The following is a 22,699-nucleotide window of genomic DNA, read 5'->3' as shown; positions in this document are numbered from 1 at the left end:
TCTATGACCCTCCGACAGTGCGGCACTCCCTCAGCACTGACCCCCTGACAGTGCGGCGCTCCCTCAGTACTGACCCTCTGACAGTGCAGCGCTCCCTCAGTACTGACCCTCTGACAGTGCGGCACTCCCTCAGTACTGACCCTCTGACAGTGCGGCACTCCCTCAGTACTGACCCTCTGACAGTGCGGCACTCCCTCAGTACTGACCCTCTGACAGTGCGGCACTCCCTCAGTACTGACCCTCTGACAGTGCAGCACTCCCTCAGTACTGAGCCTCTGACAGTGCGGCACTCCCTCAGTACTGACCCTCTGACAGTGCGGCACTCCCTCAATACTGACCCTCTGACAGTGCGGAGCTCCCTCAGTACTGACCCTCTGACTGTGCGGCACTCCCTCAGTACTGACTCTCTGACAGTGCGGCACTCCCACAGTACTGACCCTCTCACAGTGCAGCACTCCCTCAGTATTGACCCTCTGACAGTGCGGCACTCCCTCAGTTCTGACCCTCTGACTGTGCGGCACTCCCTCAGTACTGACCCTCTGACAGTGCGGCACTCCCTCAGTACTGACCCACTGACAGTGCGGCTCCCTCAGTACTGACCCTCTGACTGTGCGGCACTCCCTCAGTACTGACCCTCTGACAGTGCGGCACTCCCTCAGTACTGACCCTCTGACAGTGCGGCACTCCCTCAGTACTGACCCTCTGACAGTGCAGCACTCCCTCAGTACTGACCCTCTGACAGTGCAGCACTCCCTCAGTACTGACCCTCTGACAGTACAGTGCTCCCTCAGTACTGACCCTCTGACAGTGGGGCACTCCCTCAGTCCTGACCCTCTGACAGTGCGGCACTCCCTCAGTACTGACCCTCTGACAGTGCAGCACTCCCTCAGTACTGACCATCTGACAGTGCAGCACTCCCTCAGTACTGACCCTCCGACAGTGCAGCACTCCCTCAGTACTGACTCTCCGACAGTGCAGCACTCCCTCAGTACTGACCCTCTGACAGTGCAGCACTCCCTCAGTACTGACCCTCCGACAGTGCGGCACTCCCTCAGTACTGACCCTCTGACAGTGCGGCACTCCCTCAGTACTGACCCTCTGACAGTGCGGCACTCCCTCAGTACTGACCCTCTGACAGTGCGGCACTCCCTCAGTACTGACCCTCTGACAGTGCAGCGCTCCCTCAGTACTGACCCTGTGACTGTGGCACCCCCTCAGTACTGACCCTCTGACAGTGCAGCACTCCCTCAGTACTGACCCTCTGACAGTGTAGCGCTCCCTCAGTACTGACCCTCTGACAGTGCAGCACTCCCTCAATACTGACACTCTGACAGTGCGGCACTCCCTCAGTACTGACCCTCTGACAGTGCAGGACTCCCTCTGTATGGACCCTCTGACAGTGCAGCACTCCCTCAGTACTGACCCTCTGACAGTGCGGCACTCCCTCAGTACTGACCCTCTGACTGTGTGGCGCTCCCTCAGTACTGACCCTCTGACAGTGCGGCACTCCCTCAGTACTGACCCTCTGACAGTGCAGCACTCCCTCAGTATTGACCCTCTGACAGTGCGGCGCTCCCTCAGTACTGACCCACTGACAGTGCGGCGCTCCCTCAGTACTGACCCTCTGACAGTGCGGCACTCCCTCAGTACTGACCCTCTGACAGTGCGGTACTCCCTCAGTACTGACCCTCTGACAGTGCAGCACTCCCTCAGTACTGACCCTCTGACAGCGCAGCACTCCCTCAATACTGACCGCGGACAGTGCGGCACTCCCTCAGTACTGACCCTCTGACAGTGCCGCTCTCCCTCAGTACTGACCCTCTGACAGTGCAGCACTCCCTCAGTACTGACCCTCTGAGTGCAGCACTCCCTCAGTACTGACCCTCTGACAGTGCGGCACTCCCTCAGTACTGACCCTCTGACAGTGCGGCACTCCCTCAGTACTGACCCTCTGACAGTGCGGCACTCCCTCAGTACTGACCCTCACAGAAGTGTTGGCCTGTTAAACCCATAAGCCTTCATTCTAGGCATCCGTGAAACCTCCTGTGCCCGGAGCTAAACGCCTTTGATGCGAAACGGGAGCGGAAGGTGTCGGTGAAACCTGTGGTAATATTTGCTAACTTGTGCCTCCTCTCACACAGGGGCGAACGAGAGTGAAAGTGACAAGGCAACGCCCCTGGACAGCAAGGACGAACAATCATCTCGGGTAAGAACGGGGCGGCCTGCCGTCTCTCACTCGGGGCGGGCAGGAGGTGTGGAAGTGGGCTGGAGCCTGAAAGGGTAGGCCGCAGGCTGACCCGGCCATTCGCTGGAGCAACTTTACGGCCCTCAGAACCCGCCTAGCTGCTCCGGGTTCATGGATTATTTACCCCCGGGAGCGCCGACTCCAACCAGTCGGACTCTGTCGTGTGAAAGCAACCTTTCATTTCAACGCAGAGTTGACCGCATTGGGAGTCGAGGCAAGTCGCTTCACTCGTAACTGTTAAACAGTCCTCAAACAAAGGGAAAATCGTGATTCTTAATATCGATTGACCCCCCCCACCCTTCCCCCCGCTCTTCGAAGCACCATCGCACACAAGCCCAGGACAAAGCAGCTCGATCGAGACGCCAACCACCAACATGCGCTCCCTCCACCCCCCCACCCCCGTGATGCACAGCGGCAGCCATGTGCACCGTCTACAAGACGCCCCACGGGAACTCCTCCTTCGACAACACCTTCCAAACCCGCGGCCCGTTACCGTCTGGAAGGACGAGGGGGGGGGCAGCAGACACACGGGGAACCCCCCCCTGACCACCTGGAGGTTCCCCTCCGAGTCACTCCCCCTCCGAGCCACTCCCCCGTCCCGACTGGGGAATATATCGGCCGTTCCGTCACTGTGGCTGGGGTCAGAATCCCTCCCTAACAGCGCGGCGGGAGTACCTACACCATCACGGGACCGCAGAGGGATCAAGGTGGCGGCTCACACCCACCATCTTCTCCAAGGGGGCAGTTGGGGATGGAGAATAAATGCTGGTTCTACCCAGCGAGGTGGGTGTGGAGGGAGTGAATGTTTGTCGATCGAGCGGGGCTGCTTTGTCCTGGATGGTGTCGAGCTTGGGAGCCGCGCTCGTCCAGGCAAGTGGAGAGTCTCCCATTGCATTCCTGACTTAGAACATAGAACGTTCCATCGCAGTACAGACCCTTCAGCCCTCGATGTTGCGCTGACCTGTGAAACCCCTCTGAAGCCCATCTACACTATTCCCTTATCATCCATAGACAGGTATATGAACGGGCGGGGAACAGAGGGAAGTAGAGCTTGGAAAATAGGAGACAGGTTTAGATAAAGGATCTGGATCGGCGCAGGCTGGGAGGGCCGAAGGGCCTGTTCCTGTGCTGTAATTTTCTTTGTTCTTTGTCTATCCAATGACCATTTGAATGCCCTTAGTGTTGGCAAGTCCACTACTGTTGCAGGCAGGACATTCCACACCCTTACTACTCTCTGAGTAAAGAACCTACCTCTGACATCTGTCCTATATCTATCTCCCCTCAATTTAAAGCTATGTCCCCTCATGCTGGACATCACCATCCGAGGATAAAGGCTCTCACTGTCCACCCTATCTAATCCTCTGATCATCTTGTATGCCTCAATTAAGTCACCTCTTAACCTTCTCTCTAACGAAAACAGCCTCAAGTCCTTCAGCCTTTCCTCATATGATCTTCCCTCCATACCAGGCAACATCCTGGTAAATCTCCTCTGTACCCTTTCCAATGCTTCCACATCCTTCCTATAATGAGGCGACCAGAACTGCACGCAATACTCCAAATGCGGCCGCACCAGAGTTTTGTACAACTGCAACATGACCTCATGGCTCCGAAACTCAATTCCTCTACCAATAAAAGCCAACACACCATAGGCCTTCTTAACAACCCTCTCAACCTGGGTGGCAACTTTCAGGGATCTATGGACATGGACACCGAGATCTCTCTGCTCGTCCACACTACCAAGAATCTTACCGTTAGCCCAGTACTCTGTCTTCCTGTTACTCCTTCCAAAATGAATCACCTCACACTTCTCTGCATTAATCTCCATTTGCCACCTGTCAGCCCAGCTCTGCAGCTTATCTATGTCCCTCTGTAACTTATAACATCCTTCCGCACTGTCCACAACTCCACCGACTTCAGTGTTATCTGCAAATTTACTCACCCATCCTTCTACACCCTCCTCCAGGTCATTTATAAAAATGACAAACAGCAGTGGCCCCAAAACAGATCCCTGTGGTACACCACTAGTAACTGGAACTCCAGGATGAACATTTCCCATCAACCACCACCCTCTGTCTTCTTCCAGCTAGCCAATTTCTGATTTGTGTCCTTGTATATGGTAGACAGACTTTGGGAGGGGGAGGGGGTCAGGAGGTGAGTTACTCTCCGCAGGATTCCCAGCCTCTGACCTGCCCTGGTAGCCACAGTATTTATATGGCTGGGTCCAGTTCAGTTTCTGATCAATGGTAACCCCCAGGATGTGGGCGATTCAGCGATGGTAACGCCATTGAATGGTCAAGGGGGCGATGGTTAGATCCTCTCTTGTAGGAGATGGTCATTGCCTGGGGGCTTGTGTGGCGTGAATGTAACTTGCCCCTTGTCAGCCCCAAGCCTGGATATTGTCCAGGTCTTGCTGCATTTGGAGACGGAATGCTTCAGTATCTGAGGAGTCGCGAATGGAGCTGAACATTGTGCAGTCATCCGCAAACATGCCCACTTCTGACCTTATGATGGAAGGGAGGTCATTGATGAAGCAGCTGAAGATGGTTGGGGCCTGAGGACACGACCCTGAGGGACTCCTGCAGTGACGTCCTGGAGCTGAGATGATTGACGTCCAACCACCACAACCATCTTCCTTTGTGCCGGGTATGACTCCAACCAGCGGAGAGTTTCCCCCCTGATTCCCATTGACTCCAGTTTAGCTCGGGGTCCTTGATGACACACTCGGTCAAATGCTGCCTTGACGTCAAGGGCAACCACTCTCGTTACGACCTCCTGGGCGAGTGTCCGATCAATCCCAGCCCGTCAGGCCCCAGTGACACGACACTCGTGAATTAACCGACCATTCTTGGTTCTCAGGTTTGCAAATGTAAACATAATTACTGTTTATTTAGAAGAACTAATGAAATATGCAGCAAGTACAATTGATTAACTGTCATACAAACAAGCAAACAAAGAACAGAGAAAAATACAGCACAGGAACAGGCCCTTCGGCCCTCCAAGCCCGTACCGACCATGCTGCCCGTCTAAACTAAAATCTACACTTCCGGGCTCCGTATCCCTCTATTCCCATCCTATTCATGTATTTGTCAAGATGCCCCTTAAACGTCACTATCGTCCCGGCTTCCACCACCTCCTCCGGCAGCGAGTTCCAGGCACCCACTACCCTCTGTGTAAAAAACTTACCTCGTACATCTCCTCTAAACCTTGCCCCTCGCGCCTTAAACCTATGCCCCCTAGTAATTGACCCCTCTACCCTGGGGAAAAGCCTCTGACTATCCACTCTGTCTACGCCCCTCATAATTTTGTAGACCTCTATCAGGTCGCCCCTCAACCTCCGTCGTTCCAGTGAGAACAAACCGAGTTTATTCAACCGCTCCTCATAGCTAATGCCCTCCGTACCAGGCAACATCCTGGTAAATCTCTTCTGCACCCTCTCTAAAGCCTCCACATCCTTCTGGTAGTGTGGCGGCCAGAATTGAACACTATACTCCAAGTGTGGCCTAACTAAGGTTCTATACAGCTGCAACATGACTTGCCAATTCTTATACTCAATGCCCCGGCCAATGAAGGCAAGCATGCCGTCTGCCTTCTTGACTACCTCCTCCACCTGTGTTGCCCCTTTCAGTGAATTATGGACCTGTACACCTAGATCTCTCTGACTGTCAATACACTTGAGGGTTCTACCATTCACTGTATATTCCCTACCTGCATTAGACCTTCCAAAATGCATTACCTCACATTTGTCCGGATTAAACTCCATCTGCCATCTCTCCGCCCAAGTCTCCAAACGATCTAATTCCTGCTGTATCCTCCAACAGTCCTCATCGCTATCCGCAATTCCACCAACCTTTGACCAATTGCGAATTTCCCAACCCCCCTCCACTCTAAATTGCCCCCCCCCCCCACCCCCACACCCTCTGTACACAAACACACACACATAAGACAAACAGACACAGAGGGGAAGAAAGGATTAAAAATAATAAGTCAAAAAAGTCTTTGTGTTGGATGGCGGCTTCTCGACACCTTCCTTCACAGGAGGCTTGCGTTTCCAAGTCTCCGTTTGAAGCCTGTATGGTTCCCCCTGCAGATTGGTTCGTTCAGGGCCTCTGCAGCTTCACAAGAACAGCCCCTTTGGCCAATTCGCTGTGCGGCAGCCGATCGATCGAGCTGAGTCCCCACCGAGCTAGTAGAGTCGCGATGGGCCGGGTGGCCTGGTTGGCTGATCGATGGGTCTCGAAGATGTTTATCTCTCTCGTTCTTTCGCTCTCCCCCCCCCCCCCCCCCCCCCCCCCCCCCCACACAGAGCCAACTGAACCAGATGTCGGTCCGGGACACCGACGCTCTCCACCTACGCTGTCCGCTGTGCCAGGATGCTTTCAACGGTCGGCATTTGCTGCGTTTCCACCTCACGCACATACACAGCGTGGTGTCTGACTGTGTGGAAAGGCTGCTGGATGTGGTGAGTACGCCCCCCCCCCCCCCCCCCCACCATGCCCACCCCCTACCCGCCCTCCTACCCTCCGACAGTGCAGCACTCCCTCAGTACTGACCCTCTGACAGTGCGGCGTTCCCTCAGTACTGACCCTGTGACAGTGCGGCGTTCCCAAAGTACTGACCCTGTGACAGTGCGGCACTCCCTCAGTACTGACCCTCTGACAGTGCAGCACTCCCTCAGTACTGACCCTCTGACAGTGCGGCGCTCCCTCAGTACTGACCCTCTGACAGTGCGGCACTCCCTCAGTACTGACCCTCCGACAGTGCGGCACTCCCTCAGTACTGACCCTCTGACAGTGCGGCACTCCCTCAGTACTGACCCTCTGACAGTGCGGCACTCCCTCAGTACTGACCCTCTGACAGTGCGGCGCCCCCTCAGTACAGACCCTCTGACAGTGCGGCACTCCCTCAGTACTGACCCTCTGACAGTGCGGCACTCCCTCAGTACTGACCCTCTGACAGTGCAGCACTCCCTCAGTACTGACCCTCTGACAGTGCAGCACTCCCTCAGTACTGACCCTCTGACAGTGCGGCACTCCCTCAGTACTGACCCTCTGACAGTGCGGCACTCCCTCATTACTGAGCCTCTGACAGTGCGGCACTCCCTCAGTACTGACCCTCTGACAGTGCAGCACTCCCTCAGTACTGACCCTCTGACAGTGCGACTCTCCCTCAGTACTGACCCTCTGACAGTGCGGCACTCCCTCAGTACTGACCCTCTGACAGTGCGGCGCTCCCTCAGTACTCACCCTCTGACAGTGCGGCACTCCCTCAGTACTGACCCTCTGACAGTGCGGCACTCCCTCAGTACTGACCCTCTGACAGTGCGGCACTCCCTCACTACTGACCCTCTGACAGTGCGGCACTCCCTCAGTACTGACCCTCTGACAGTGTGGCACTCCCTCAGTACTGACCCTCTGACAGTGCAGCACTCCCTCAGTACTGACCCTCTGACAGTGCGGCACTCCCTCAGTACTGACCCTCTGACAGTGCGGCACTCCCTCAGTACTGACCCTCTGACAGTGCGGGGCTCCCTCAGTACTGACCCTCTGACAGTGCGGCACTCCCTCAGTACTGACCCTCCGACAGTGCAGCACTCCCTCAGTACTGACACTCTGACAGTGAGGCACTCCCTCAGTACTGACCCTCTGACAGTGCGGCACTCCCTCAGTACTGCCCCTCTGACAGTGCAACACTCCCTCAGTACTGACCCTCTGACAGTGCAGCACTCCCTCAGTACTGACCCTCTGAAAGTGAGGCACTCCCTCAGTACTGACCCTCTGACAGTGCGGCACTCCCTCAGTACTGACCCTCTGACAGTGCGGCACTCCCTCAGTACTGACACTCTGACAGTGCGGCACTCCCTCAGTAATGACCCTCTGACAGTGCGGCACTCCCTCAGTACTGACCCTCTGACAGTGCGGCTCCCTCAGTACTGACCCTCTGACACTGCAGCACTCCCTCAGTACTGACCCTCTGACAGTGCGGCACTCCCTCAGTACTGACCCTCTGACACTGCAGCACTCCCTCAGTACTGACCCTCTGACAGTGCGGCACTCCCTCAGTACTGACACTCTGACAGTGCTGCACTCCCTCAGTACTGACCCTCTGACAGTGCGGCGGTCCCTCAGTATTGACCCTCTGACAGTGCGGCACTCCCTCAGTACTGACCCTCTGACAGTGCAGCACTCCCTCAGTACTGACCCTCTGAAAGTGCAGCACTCCCTCAGTACTGACCCTCTGACAGTGCAGCACTCCCTCAGTACTGACCCTCCCACAGTGCGGCACTCCCTCAGTACTGACCCTCTGTCAGTGCAGCACTCCCTCAGTACTGACCCTCTGACAGTGCGGCACTCCCTCAGTACTGACCCTCTTACAGTGCGGCACTCCCTCAGTACTGACCCTCTGACAGTGCGGCACTCCCTCAGTACTGACCCTCTTACAGTGCGGCACTCCCTCAGTACTAACCCTCTGACAGTGCGGCGTTCCCTCAGTACTAACCCTCTGACAGTGCGGCGTTCCCTCAGTACTGACTCTCTGACAGTGCGGCACTCCCTCAGTACTGACCCTCTGACAGTGCGGGCCTCCCTCAGTACTGACCCTCTGACAGTGCGGCACTCCCTCAGTACTGACCCTCCGACAGTGCGGCACTCCCTCAGTACTGACCCTCTGACAGTGCGGCACTCCCTCAGTACTGACCCTCTGACAGTGCGGCACTCCCTCAGTACTGACCCTCTGACAGTGCGGCGCCCCCTCAGTACAGACCCTCTGACAGTGCGGCACTCCCTCAGTACTGACCCTCTGACAGTGCGGCACTCCCTCAGTATTGACCCTCTGACAGTGCAGCACTCCCTCAGTACTGACCCTCTGACAGTGCGACTCTCCCTCAGTACTGACCCTCTGACAGTGCAGCACTCCCTCAGTACTGACCCTCTGAAAGTGAGGCACTCCCTCAGTACTGACCCTCTGACAGTGCGGCACTCCCTCAGTACTGACACTCTGACAGTGCTGCACTCCCTCAGTACTGACCCTCTGACAGTGCGGCGCCCCCTCAGTACAGACCCTCTGACAGTGCGGCACTCCCTCAGTACTGACCCTCTGACAGTGCGGCACTCCCTCAGTACTGACCCTCTGACAGTGCAGCACTCCATCAGTACTGACCCTCTGACAGTGCGACTCTCCCTCAGTACTGACCCTCTGACAGTGCAGCACTCCCTCAGTACTGACCCTCTGACAGTGCGGCGCTCCCTCAGTACTGACCCTCTGACAGTGCGGCACTCCCTCAGTACTGACCCTCTGACAGTGCGGCACTCCCTCAGTACTGACCCTCTGACAGTGCGGCGCTCCCTCAGTACTGACCCTGACAGTGCAGCACTCCCTCAGTACTGACCCTCTGACAGTGCGGCACTCCCTCAGTACTGACCCTCTGACAGTGCGGCACTCCCTCAGTACTGACCCTCTGACAGTGCGGGGCTCCCTCAGTACTGACCCTCTGACAGTGCGGCACTCCCTCAGTACTGACCCTCCGACAGTGCAGCACTCCCTCAGTACTGACCCTCTGACAGTGAGGCACTCCCTCAGTACTGACCCTCTGACAGTGCGGCACTCCCTCAGTACTGCCCCTCTGACAGTGCAGCACTCCCTCAGTACTGACCCTCTGACAGTGCAGCACTCCCTCAGTACTGACCCTCTGACAGTGAGGCACTCCCTCAGTACTGACCCTCTGACAGTGCGGCACTCCCTCAGTACTGACACTCTGACAGTGCTGCACTCCCTCAGTACTGACCCTCTGACAGTGCGGCACTCCCTCAGTACTGACCCTCTGACAGTGCGGCACTCCCTCAGTACTGACCCTCTGACAGTGCGGCACTCCCTCAGTACTGACCCTCTGACAGTGCAGGCACTCCCTCAGTACTGACCCTCTGACAGTGCGGCACTCCCTCAGTACTGACCCTCTGACAGTGCGGCACTCCCTCAGTACTGACCCTCCTGACAGTGCGGCACTCCCTCAGTACTGACCCTCTGACAGTGCGGCACTCCCTCAGTACTGACCCTCTGACAGTGCGGCACTCCCTCAGTACTGACCCTCTGACAGTGCGGCGCCTCCCTCAGTACTGACCCTCTGACAGTGCGGCACTCCCTCAGTACTGACCCTCTGACAGTGCGGCACTCCCTCAGTACTGACCCTCTGACAGTGCAACACTCCCTCAGTACTGACCCTATGACAGTGCGGCGGTCCCTCAGTATTGACCCTCTGACAGTGCGGCACTCCCTCAGTACTGACCCTCTGACAGTGCAGCACTCCCTCAGTACTGACCCTCTGAAAGTGCAGCACTCCCTCAGTACTGACCCTCTGACAGTGCAGCACTCCCTCAGTACTGACCCTCTGACAGTGCAGCACTCCCTCAGTACTGACCCTCTGACAGTGCAGCACTCCCTTAGTACTGACCCTCTGACAGTGCAGCACTCCCTCAGTACTGACCCTCTGACAGTGCGGCGCTCCCTCAGCACTGACCCTCTGACAGTGCGGCACTCCCTTAGTACTGACCCTCTGACAGTGCAGCACTCCCTCAGTACTGACCCTCTGACAGTGCAGCACTCCCTCAGTACTGACCCTCTGACAGTGCAGCACTCCCTCAGTACTGACCCTCTGACAGTGCGGCACTCCCTCAGTACTGACCCTCTGACAGTACGGCACTCCCTCAGTCCTGACCCTCTGACAGTGCAGCTCTCCCTCACTACTGACCCTCTGACAGTGAGGCTCTCCCTCAGTACTGACCCTCTGACAGTGCGGCTCTCCCTCAGTACTGACCCTCTGACAGTGCGGCGCTCCCTCAGTACTGACCCTCTGACAGTGCAGCACTCCCTCATTCCTGACCCTCTGACAGTGCAGCACTCCCTCAGTACTGACCCTCTGACAGTGCGGCACTCCCTCAGTCCTGACCCTCTGACAGTGCGGCACTCCCTCAGTACTGACCCTCTGACAGTGCGGCACTCCCTCAGTACTCACCCTCTGACAGTGCGGTACTCCCTCAGTACTGACCCTCTGACAGTGCGGCACTCCCTCAGTAATGACCCTCTGACAGTGCAGCACTCCCTCAGTACTGACCCTCTGACAGTGCGTCACTCCCTCAGTACTGACCCTCTGACAGTGCGGCACTCCATCAGTACTGACCCTCTGACAGTGCGGCACTCCCTCAGTACTGACCCTCTGACAGTGCGGCACTCCCTCAGTACTGACCCTCTGACAGTGCGGCACTCCCTCAGTACTGACCCTCTGACAGTGCAGCACTCCCTCAGTACTGACCCTCTGACAGTGCGGCACTCCCTCAGTACTGACCCTCTGACAGTGCGGCACTCCCTCAGTACTGACCCTCTGACAGTGCGGCACTCCCTCAGTACTGACCCTCTGACAGTGCGGTACTCCCTCAGTACTGACCCTCTGACAGTGCGGCACTCCCTCAGTACTGACCCTCTGACAGTGCGGCACTCCCTCAGTACTGACCCTCTGACAGTGCGGCACTCCCTCAGTACTGACCCTCTGACAGTGCGGCACTCCCTCAGTAATGACCCTCTGACAGTGCAGCACTCCCTCAGTACTGACCCTCTGACAGTGCGTCACTCCCTCAGTACTGACCCTCTGACAGTGCGGCACTCCCTCAGTACTGACCCTCTGACAGTGCGGCACTCCCTCAGTACTGACCCTCTGACAGTGCGGCACTCCCTCAGTACTGACCCTCTGACAGTGCGGCACTCCCTCAGTACTGACCCTCTGACAGTGCGGCACTCCCTCAGTACTGACCCTCTGACAGTGCGGCACTCCCTCAGTAATGACCCTCTGACAGTGCAGCACTCCCTCAGTACTGACCCTCCGACAGTGCAGCACTCACTCAGTACTGACCCTCTGACAGTGCGGCACTCCCTCAGCACTGCAGACATGGGGAGAAAGTGCAGACTGCTCACAGACAGTGACCCAAGCCGGGAATCAATTCTGGGACCCTGGCGCTGTGAAGCAACAGTGCTAAGCAATGTGCGACCTTGCCCCCCCCATACGTGCTTGTTGGGTGAATTGGACCGTCTGAATTCTCCCTCTCTGTACCCAGAATGTGGCGACGAGGGGCATTTCACAGTAACTTCATTGCAGTGTTAATGTAAACGTCTCGTGACACTAAGAGAGATTATTATTATTAAGTTTTAGCAATTCACCTCACTCTCGGGGTCAAAATCTCTCCCCATCTCTGTGTTAAACGGGCAACGCCCTTATTTTTAAACAGCGACCCCTGGTTCTCGATTCTCCCACAAGAGGACGCACCCTCTCCATATCCATAAGTTTAATAATAATAATCTTTATTATTGTCACAAGTCGGCTGACATTAACAGTGCAGTGAAGTTACTGTGAAAATCCCCTCGTCGCCACATTCCGACGCCTGTTCGGGTCACAGACGGAGAATTCAGAATGTCCGATTCACCTCCTCAAACTCCGGAGGAATCTGCAACCATCGTTCCGCCCATTCCTCATCCGACATCCGGCCAATCCTGGGGGTCAGATTGGCTTCCCATCCCGAATACTCACTCCAGCTGCATTTACCCACAGGCCAGCGTGGTGCAGACCTCGATGCGCGATGGACTTGGCATGCATGTGGTTCCCACGGTGACGCCTTCTGAGCCTCCGAGTCCAACTCCTCCTCCTTCCGCACCGTCTGAAATCAAACCAACCACAGGTGAGCTGAAGGCGAAGGGGGAGGGTAGGGGGGGGGGGGGGGGGGGGGGAAGTAACGCTCCCTCTACACTGTCCCCATCAAACACTCCCAGGACAGGTACAGCACGGGGTTAGATACAGAGTAAAGCTCCCTCTACACTGTCCCCATCAAACACTCCCAGGACAGGTACAGCACGGGGTTAGATACAGAGTAAAGCTCCCTCTACACTGGCCCCATCAAACACTCCCAGGACAGGGACAGCACGGGGTTAGATACAGAGCAAAGCTTCCTCAACACTGTCCCCATTAAACACCCAGGACAGGTACAGCACGGGGTTAGATACAGAGTAAAGCTCCCTCTACACTGTCCCCATCAAACACTCCCAGGACAGGTACAGCACGGGGTTAGATACAGAGTAAAGCTCCCTCTACACTATCCCCATCAAACACTCCCAGGTCAGGTACAGCACGGGGTTAGATACAGAGTAAAGCTCTCTCTACACTGTCCCCATCAAACACTCCCAGGATAGGTACAGCACGGTGTTAGATACAGAGTAAAGCTCCCTCTACACTGTCCCCGATCAAACACTCCCAGGACAGGTACAGCACGGGGTTAGATACAGAGTAAAGCTCCCATCTACACTGTCCCCATCAAACACTCCCAGGACTGGTACAGTACGGGGTTAGATACAGAGTAAAGCTCCCTCTACACTGTCCCCATCAAACACTCCCAGGACAGGTACAGCACGGGGTTAGATACAGAGTAAAGCTCCCTCTACACTGTCCCCATCAAACACTCCCAGGACAGGTACGGCACGGGGTTAGATACAGAGTAAAGCTCCCTCTACACTGTCCCCATCAAACACTCCCAGGACAGGTACAGCACGGGGTTAGACACAGAGTAAAGCTCCCTCTACACTGTCCCCATCAAACACTCCCAGGACAGGTACAGCACTGGGTTAGATACAGAGTAAAGCTCCCTCTACACTGTCCCCATCAAACACTCCCAGGACAGGTACAGCACGGGGTTAGATACAGAGTAAAGCTCCCTCTACACTGGCCCCATCAAACACTCCCAGGACAGGGACAGCACGGGGTTAGATACAGAGCAAAGCTTCCTCAACACTGTCCCCATTAAACACCCAGGACAGGTACAGCACGGGGTTAGATACAGAGTAAAGCTCCCTCTACACTGTCCCCATCAAACACTCCCAGGACAGGTACAGCACGGGGTTAGATACAGAGTAAAGCTCCCTCTACACTATCCCCATCAAACACTCCCAGGTCAGGTACAGCACGGGGTTAGATACAGAGTAAAGCTCTCTCTACACTGTCCCCATCAAACACTCCCAGGATAGGTACAGCACGGTGTTAGATACAGAGTAAAGCTCCCTCTACACTGTCCCGATCAAACACTCCCAGGACAGGTACAGCACGGGGTTAGATACAGAGTAAAGCTCCCACTACACTGTCCCCATCAAACACTCCCAGGACTGGTACAGTACGGGGTTAGATACAGAGTAAAGCTCCCTCTACACTGTCCCCATCAAACACTCCCAGGACAGGTACAGCACGGGGTTAGATACAGAGCAAAGCTTCCTCAACACTGTCCCCATTAAACACTCCCAGGACAGGTACAGCACGGGGTTAGATACAGAGTAAAGCTCCCTCTACACTGTCCCCATCAAACACTCCCAGGGCGGGGACAGCACGGGGTTAGATACAGAGTAAAGCTCCCTCTACACTGTCCCCATCAAACACTCCCAGGACAGGTACAGCACGGGGTTAGATACAGAGTAAAGCTCCCTCTACACTGGCCCCATCAAACACTCCCAGGACAGGGACAGCACGGGGTTAGATACAGAGCAAAGCTTCCTCAACACTGTCCCCATTAAACACCCAGGACAGGTACAGCACGGGGTTAGATACAGAGTAAAGCTCCCTCTACACTGTCCCCATCAAACACTCCCAGGGCAGGTACAGCACGGGGTTAGATACAGAGTAAAGCTCCCTCTACACTGTCCCCATCAAACACTCCCAGGACAGGTACAGCACGGGGTTAGATACAGAGTAAAGCTCCCTCTACACTGTCCCCATCAAACACTCCCAGGACAGGTACAGCACGGGGTTAGATACAGAGTAAAGCTCCCTCTACACTGTCCCCATCAAACACTCCCAGGACAGGTACAGCACGGGGTTAGATACAGAGTAAAGCTCCCTCTACACTGTCCCCATCAAACACTCCCAGGACAGGTACAGCACGGGGTTAGATACAGAGTAAAGCTCCCTCTACACTGTCCCCATCAAACACTCCCAGGACAGGTACAGCACGGGGTTAGATACAGAGTAAAGCTCCCTCTACACTGGCCCCATCAAACACTCCCAGGACAGGGACAGCACGGGGTTAGATACAGAGCAAAGCTTCCTCAACACTGTCCCCATTAAACACCCAGGACAGGTACAGCACGGGGTTAGATACAGAGTAAAGCTCCCTCTACACTGTCCCGATCAAACACTCCCAGGACAGGTACAGCACGGGGTTAGATACAGAGTAAAGCTCCCACTACACTGTCCCCATCAAACACTCCCAGGACTGGTACAGTACGGGGTTAGATACAGAGTAAAGCTCCCTCTACACTGTCCCCATCAAACACTCCCAGGACAGGTACAGCACGGGGTTAGATACAGAGTAAAGCTCCCTCTACACTGTCCCCATCAAACACTCCCAGGACAGGTACGGCACGGGGTTAGATACAGAGTAAAGCTCCCTCTACACTGTCCCCATCAAACACTCCCAGGACAGGTACAGCACGGGGTTAGACACAGAGTAAAGCTCCCTCTACACTGTCCCCATCAAACACTCCCAGGACAGGTACAGCACGGGGTTAGATACAGAGTAAAGCTCCCTCTACACTGTCCCCATCAAACACTCCCAGGACAGGTACAGCACGGGGTTAGATACAGAGTAAAGCTCCCTCTACACTGGCCCCATCAACACTCCCAGGACAGGTACAGCACGGGGTTAGATACAGAGTAAAGCTTCCCTCTACACTGTCCCCATTAAACACCCAGGACAGGTACAGCACGGGGTTAGATACAGAGTAAAGCTACCTCTACCTGTCCCCATCAAACACTCCCAGGACAGGTAGCAGCATAGGGGTTAGATACAGAGTAAAGCTCCCTCTACACTGTCCCCATCAAACACTCCCAGGACAGGTACAGCACGGGGTTAGATACAGAGTAAAGCTCCCTCTACACTGTCCCCATCAAACACTCCCAGGATAGGTACAGCACGGTGTTAGATACAGAGTAAAGCTCCCTCTACACTGTCCCCGATCAAACACTCCCAGGACAGGTACAGCACGGGGTTAGATACAGAGTAAAGCTCCCTCTACACTGTCCCCATCAAACACTCCCAGGACAGGTACAGCACAGGGGTTAGATACAGAGTAAAGCTACCCTCTACACTGTCCCCATCAAACACTCCCAGGGCAGGTACAGCACGGGGTTAGATACAGAGTAAAGCTCCCTCTACACTGTCCCCATCAAACACTCCCAGGACAGGTACAGCACGGGGTTAGATACAGAGTAAAGCTCCCTCTACACTGTCCCCATCAAACACTCCCAGGACAGGGTACAGCACGGGGTTAGATACAGAGTAAAGCTCCCTCTACACTGTCCCCATCAAACACTCCCAGGACAGGTACAGCACGGGGTTAGATACAGAGTAAAGCTCCCTCTACACTGTCCCCATCAAACACTCCCAGGACAGGTACAGCACTGGGTTAGATACAGAGTAAAGCTCCCTCTACACTGTCCCCATCAAACACTCCCAGGACAGGTACAGCACGGGGTTAGATACAGAGTAAAGCTCCCTCTACACTGTCCCCATCAAACACTCCCAGGACAGGTACAGCACGGGGTTAGATACAGAGTAAAGCTTCCTCTATACTGTCCCCATCAAACACTCCCAGGACAGGTACAGCACGGGGTTAGATACAGAGTAAAGCTCCCTCTACACCGTCCCCATCAAACCTCTCCAGGACAGGTACAGCACGGGGTTAGATACAGAGTAAAGCTCCCTCTACACTGTCCCCATCAAACACTCCCAGGACAGGTACAGCACGGGGTTAGATACAGAGTAAAGCTCCCTCTACACTGTCCCCATCAAACACTCCCAGGACAGGTACAGCATGGGGTTAGATACAGAGTAAAGCTCCCTCTACACTGTCCCCATCAAACACTCCCAGGGACAGGTACAGCACGGGGTTAGATACAGAGTAAAGCTCCCTCTACACTGTCCCCATCAAACACTCCCAGGACAGGTACAGCACGGGGTTAGATACAGAGTAAAGCTCCCTCTACACTGTCCCCATCAAACACTCCCAGGACAGGTACAGCACGGGGTTAGATACAGAGTAAAGCTCCCTCTACACTGTCCCCATCAAACACTCCCAGGACAGGTACAGCACGGGGTTAGATACAGAGTAAAGCTCCCTCTACACTGTCCCCATCAAACACTCCCAGGACAAGGTACAACACGGGGTTAGATACAGAGTAAGTTTGAAGGTTGGCGTCATTTTAACGCTCTTGTTTCTGTCCTCTGCAGGTTTGACCTTTCCCCCTTCGATCAAGACTCTGGAACAGACTGATACCCCGCTGCCGGAGCCCGTCACCGGTTGGGGGAAGGGTGGGCGAGGTGACCCCCACCTGTCAGGGGAGCTGGTGGGCCAGCTCAGTCCATCGCCGGGCCCGGCCAGAGGTCGGCATGGCGACGCCCCGCTCCCCTGCAGCTGCGAGCAGTGCGGGCAAGAGCTGTCCGGCGGACAGGCCGAGGCCCTCCTCTGCTCCCCCTGCCAAGCCTCCCCCTGCCCCGTCCTGCCCGCCCCCGGGCCTGCCGCTCCGCCCTCCGGGGAGTACCCGGGGGAGGAGGAGGCCGAGGAGAAGCCCGGCAGGCTCTCGGAGCCGAGGCAGCCGGAACCCCCGTCTCGGAGAGGCCCGAATTTCCTGCTGGACAAGTTCCTCGACCCCTCGCGTCCGTACAAGTGCGGCGTGTGCAAGGAGTCCTTCACCCAGAAGAACATCCTCTTGGTCCACTACAACTCCGTCTCCCACCTCCACAAGCTGAGGAAGGCGGCCCAGGACCCCGGCCTGCCCGCCGGTCAGGCGGAGGCCCCAGTCCCGGCGGGGACCGACAAGCCTTTCAAGTGCGCCACCTGCAAGGTGTCCTACAACCAGAGCTCCACGCTGGAAATCCACCTGCGCTCCGTGCTGCACCAGACCCGTTCCCGGGCGGCCAGGCTGGAGGGGGCCGGCGATCGGCCAGGCCCGGGCGAAACCCGGCCCGACGACAGGGCCGCCAAGGCCCGGCCTGCCCTCGAGGCCTCCTCCTCGCCGGAGGCCTCCTTCCTGGCTTTCCCACCCGCCCCCCCTCCTCCTCCTCTGCTGCCCGCCCTCCCCGCCCCCCTCCCGCTCTTCCCGGCCCTCCTGCCCCCCTTGCCCCCCCTGCTCCAGTTCCAACGCCAGCAGCTGCTCCTGCCCTTCTGCCTCCCCGAGGCCCAGCTGCCCGGGGGCGGGCACCTCCCCTGGCCCTCCCGGGGTGGGGAGGCCGAGGGGGACCCCCTGCCCTCCCAGCCTCCCCCGCCGCCGCCCGCCGCCCCGCTGCCGGCCCTGCCCGCCGAGGCATCCCGCGACGCCACCCGGGCCCTGCTGGCCCACATCGGCTTTGAGCTGATCGCCCAGTACAACGAGGGCCGGCAGTGTGTCCAGACGCAGGCCGCCCGGCTGGGCCTGGGCGGGAGGCTTCGGTGCGACGGCTGCTCCAAGCTCTTCTCCAACACCCTCATTCTGAAGAGCCACGAAGAGCAGGTCCACGGGAGGCTGTTCCCCTCCGAGGCGCTGGACCGCTACGCCAGGAGTTACCGGGAGAGCTACGACAACCTGTACCCGGACCAGGCCGCCAGCCCCGATCGGACCTCACCCGCTCCATCTCCTTCTCCCCCCCCTCCCGACTCCCCACCCATCCCGAGCGAGCTGCCGCAGGCCCAGAGCGAGGGAGGCGAGGAAGGCCCGGAGAGATCTCGGCCCCCGACGGGCGAGGAGACGGAGGCCCTCCCTCAGGGCCCGGAGCCTCTCCCACTAGGCCCCTGGCCCGAGACGGACTCCCAGGCTGTGGAAATCCAGGCCCCCGGAGCCCTCGAGGCCCTGCTACCTCCAGGCAGCGAGCAGAGCGGGAAGGCCCCCCCAGGCGAGGGTGAGGTGTCCGACACTGAGCCCGCCGCCCCTCGGGCCAGCCCCTCTCCCACGGAGCCCGAGGAGGAGGAGGAGGAGGAGGAGGAGGAAGAGGAGGAGCCACCAGCAGGCCCGCCTCTGCCCCCCTGCTCCCCCTCAGGCTCCAATGGGCCTCCTGCCTCACTGCCGGACGCCCCCCCCCACGACCCGCCGCCAACCCCGGACCCCCAACACCTCCACTACCTGGCCCTGCGCAGCCACCTGCTGGGTGCCCAGCACCCGCAGCCGCCCCTGGGCCTCTTCCCGCCCGGCGCCAACCCGCCCCTGCCTCATCCTGCCCCGCAGGCCCTCAAGAGGAAGCTGGAGGAGGAGAGGCTGGCTCCCGGCGGGAGCGAGCTGACCTTTGGCCCCGGCGGGGAGGAACACCCACGTGACAAACGGCTGCGTACCACCATCATGCCGGAGCAGCTGGAGGTCCTGTACCACCGCTACCTCTGCGACTCCAACCCCACGCGTAAGGCCCTGGAGCAGATCTCCACCCAGGTGGGCCTGAAGAAGCGTGTGGTCCAGGTATGGTTCCAGAACACCAGGGCCCGCGAGCGCAAGGGCCAGTTCCGCTTTGTGGGGGGTCCCCCCGGCCCCGGGGGCCCCCCCTTCCCCCTCGGCAGGTACCCCTCCCAGAGCGAGCCCGAGGCCCAGCTCAGCCCCCTCTACCTGCTGGAGTGCGGGCCGGGGCCCTCGCCCGAGCCCCCGGCGCCGGACGAGTGGCGGAGAGAGCCTCCGGCCTACCAGGCCGGCCGGATGGCCGGGCCCCCCACCCCACCCTCGCCGCCCCCGTCCTCCGCCGGCGGCCGCCACGACTGGTCGGAGGGGGAGGGCTCGGACGCGGCGGGTGAGGGCGGGCCGGCGGACGGGGGGCCCGGGCCCGGCAGGCCTCGGGGCGACCTGAGCGAGAGCTCCAGCCTGGCGGACCCCGCCTCGCCCAGCGGCTACCCGCCCACCGGCCCTCCCGACCCCCGGCTCGGCCTGTCGGCGGAGCCCTCCGACCGCCAGGCTCCCCGGCGGAACCGCACCCAGATGTCGAGCCTGCAGCTGAAGGTGATGAAGACCTGCTTCCAGGACTACCGCACGCCCACCATGCTGGAGTGCCAGATGCTGGGCGACGAGATCGGCCTGCCCAAGAGGGTCATCCAGGTGTGGTTTCAGAACGCCCGGGCAAAGGATAAAAAGTTCAAGCTGCACAGCGCCAAGGCGGCCTCCGGGGGCTCCGGCGGGGCACCCAGGGCCGGCTGCGACCTCTGCGGCGTCAAGTACGGGGCCTACCTGGCCGTGCGCAACCACGTGTTCTCCCTGCCCCACATCGCCAAGATGAAGGAGCTGGTGAGGGGCCAGCTGCGCCGTGACAAGAAGTACTTCGATCAGAAGACGCCCGCGACGCCAATGCTGGAGGAGAAGGAGGAGGTCGCGACCCCGAGCGCGCCCATCGGCTCCCGCCCGCTGGCCGGCCAGTGCCTGCTCAACGATCCGCCTCCCTTCGGCAACCTGGCCTTCCCCGGACTCCCCGGCCTCCCTCCCGTCCTGCTGCCCGGAGCATCGGGGACCCCCTCCGGCTTCGCCACCCTGACCGCAGGTAAGTGGCTCTCCATCCGCACGCCAACATCACCCACACGTGGCACCCCCCGGGGTCAAGCTTTGAACTTGGAAATGTGGGTGCGTTGCGGGCCTCTTAGGGATTTGGGATGCGGTTTTAAGTTTGTCCAAGATTTCGGGGTTTTGACCCACTTTTTGAGGTTTTTTTTTCTAGGCTTTTGAGTTTTGGGCCTATGATTTGGGGCTTTGACCTAAGATTTGGGGTTTTGATGTACGTTTTGGACGTTTTGGCCTAAGATTAACGGGCTTTGGCCTAGTGGGGCTTTTAGCCGAGTATTTAGAGCTTTGGCCTCAGGTTTAGAGCAGTGACCTTGTGCTTTGTGTTTTTGGGCCCACATTTTGTGACTTCCGGCCCAGGTTTGTGGTTTTTGGCCCAGCTTTGGTGGGATATTGGCCTGATCTTTGGGTCCTTGACCAAGGATTTAGGGGGTATGGCCGAGAGTTTAGAGCTTTGACTCAAATTTGGTGCTTTTTTGGCCTATGCTTTGTGGCTTTTGGCCTAGTATTCGGCATTTCTGGCCGAGGATTTAATTTGGCCTCGAATTTATAATATCTGACCGAGAATTTAGGGCTTTTGGCCGAGGTTTTGTCCGTTTTTGGCCCAGGATTTGAAGTTTTGGGGCCTAGGGTTTGGGGCTTTTGGCCGAGGTTTTGTCCGTTTTTGGCCCAGGATTTGAAGTTTTGGGGCCTAGCGTTTGGGGCTTTTGGCCGAGGATTTGGTTTTTTTGGCCTGGGGTTGGAGGGTCTTGTTTAATATTTGGGCTGATTGATTGATTGAAATTTATTGTTACATGTACCGAAGTACAGTGAAAAGTATTTTTCTGCGGCCGAGGTAACGTACACAGTCCGTACATAGTCGACACAAGAATAATCGACAGAGAACATTGACAAAAGGTACATCAGCAAACAGTGATTGGTTACAGTGCGGAACAAGGGGCCAAACAAAGCAAATCCATGAGAAAGAGCTGCATAGGGCGTCGTGAATAGTGTTCTTGCAGGGAACAGATCAATCCGAGGGGGAGTCGTTGAGGAGTCTGGTAGCTGTGGGGAAGAAGCTGTGTCTGAATGTGCGGGTCTTCAGGCTTCTGTACCTCCTGCCTGATGGAAGGGTCTGGAAGAAGGCAATGCCTGGGTGGGAGGGGTCTCTGATAATGCTGTCTGCCTTCCTGAGGCAGCGGGAGGGGTAGACAGAATCAATGTGGGGGGGGGGGGCAAGCTTGTGTGATGGGTTGGGCTGAGTTCACCACACTCTGCAGTTTGTTGACCTTGGTTGGGGAGTTTCCTGACCCAGTTCTGGGCTTTGTGACCTGGACTTTGAGTTCATGGCCCACCCTTTGGGTTCTTGCCCGAGATTACTGGGGTGGTAGCCCAGGTTTGGGGTTTTGGGCCTAGGATTGGAGGATTTGGACGACCATGTACGGTTTGCGCCTCGGTTTTGAGATTCGGATCTAGATTAATAGAGCTGCAGTTGTTATGGGCCACGATTTAGAGAACCCCAAAGTGTATCATGGGAGTTCATCTGACCCACAACTTTTAATAGATTGTGGTATGGGGAGCACACGGCCCACTCTACAGGTGTGGTACAGCAGAAACGGAAAAGTATTTTTTAAAGCAAAACAATGTTTATTCTATGAACTCACCTTTTTAAAACGTACAGTGAACATCTTAGCAATCCATCGATTCAAATACAACCCTCAGAGAATACAACACGAAGTAATCCTTAATAACTCACAAACAACATCCAGAAGACAGAAGACCCTTTTAACACAAAGATCAGGTTTAAATTCGCTATTGAGAGCAGTTGTCACTTTGAAATCACCCAAATGAGCACTCTTTCGCTTGTCGAGAGAACTAAACATTATTGTCACACGTAGGCTTCA

The 22,699-nt window shown here is 57.2% G+C and overlaps 1 protein-coding gene across 1 annotated transcript; it reads left to right on the top strand.

The window, feature by feature from the left end:
• Window positions 1-2,146: 2,146 nt before the first annotated feature.
• On the top strand, window positions 2,147-20,981 carry LOC119960443 (zinc finger homeobox protein 4-like). Its single transcript, XM_038788166.1, has 6 exons — window positions 2,147-2,206; window positions 6,549-6,704; window positions 12,834-12,960; window positions 17,548-18,206; window positions 18,453-20,799; window positions 20,974-20,981. Exons 2-6 carry the CDS (start codon window positions 6,564-6,566, stop codon window positions 20,979-20,981), a joined length of 3,282 nt encoding a protein of 1,093 aa, XP_038644094.1. The 5' UTR covers window positions 2,147-2,206; window positions 6,549-6,563.
• The last annotated feature ends 1,718 nt before the right edge of the window (window positions 20,982-22,699 follow it).

This window comes from Scyliorhinus canicula, unplaced genomic scaffold (genome assembly GCF_902713615.1).
Source record: "Scyliorhinus canicula unplaced genomic scaffold, sScyCan1.1, whole genome shotgun sequence".
NCBI lineage: Eukaryota > Metazoa > Chordata > Chondrichthyes > Carcharhiniformes > Scyliorhinidae > Scyliorhinus > Scyliorhinus canicula.
Note: the sequence above shows the minus strand (reverse complement) of the source record. Positions and strands in the feature narration are given on the sequence as shown.

What these genes read in the sequence shown, in the direction of transcription:
- LOC119960443 (XM_038788166.1), top strand. Translation starts at nt 6,564, where the DNA reads ATGTCGGTCCGGGACACCGACGCTCTCCACCTACGCTGTCCGCTGTGC. An exon ending in TGAAATCAAACCAACCACAG is followed by an intron (nt 12,961 to 17,547) that starts GTGAGCTGAAGG and finishes TGTCCTCTGCAG; the next exon opens with GTTTGACCTTTCCCCCTTCG. An exon ending in TGGAAATCCACCTGCGCTCC is followed by an intron (nt 18,207 to 18,452) that starts GTGCTGCACCAG and finishes CCCCTGCTCCAG; the next exon opens with TTCCAACGCCAGCAGCTGCT.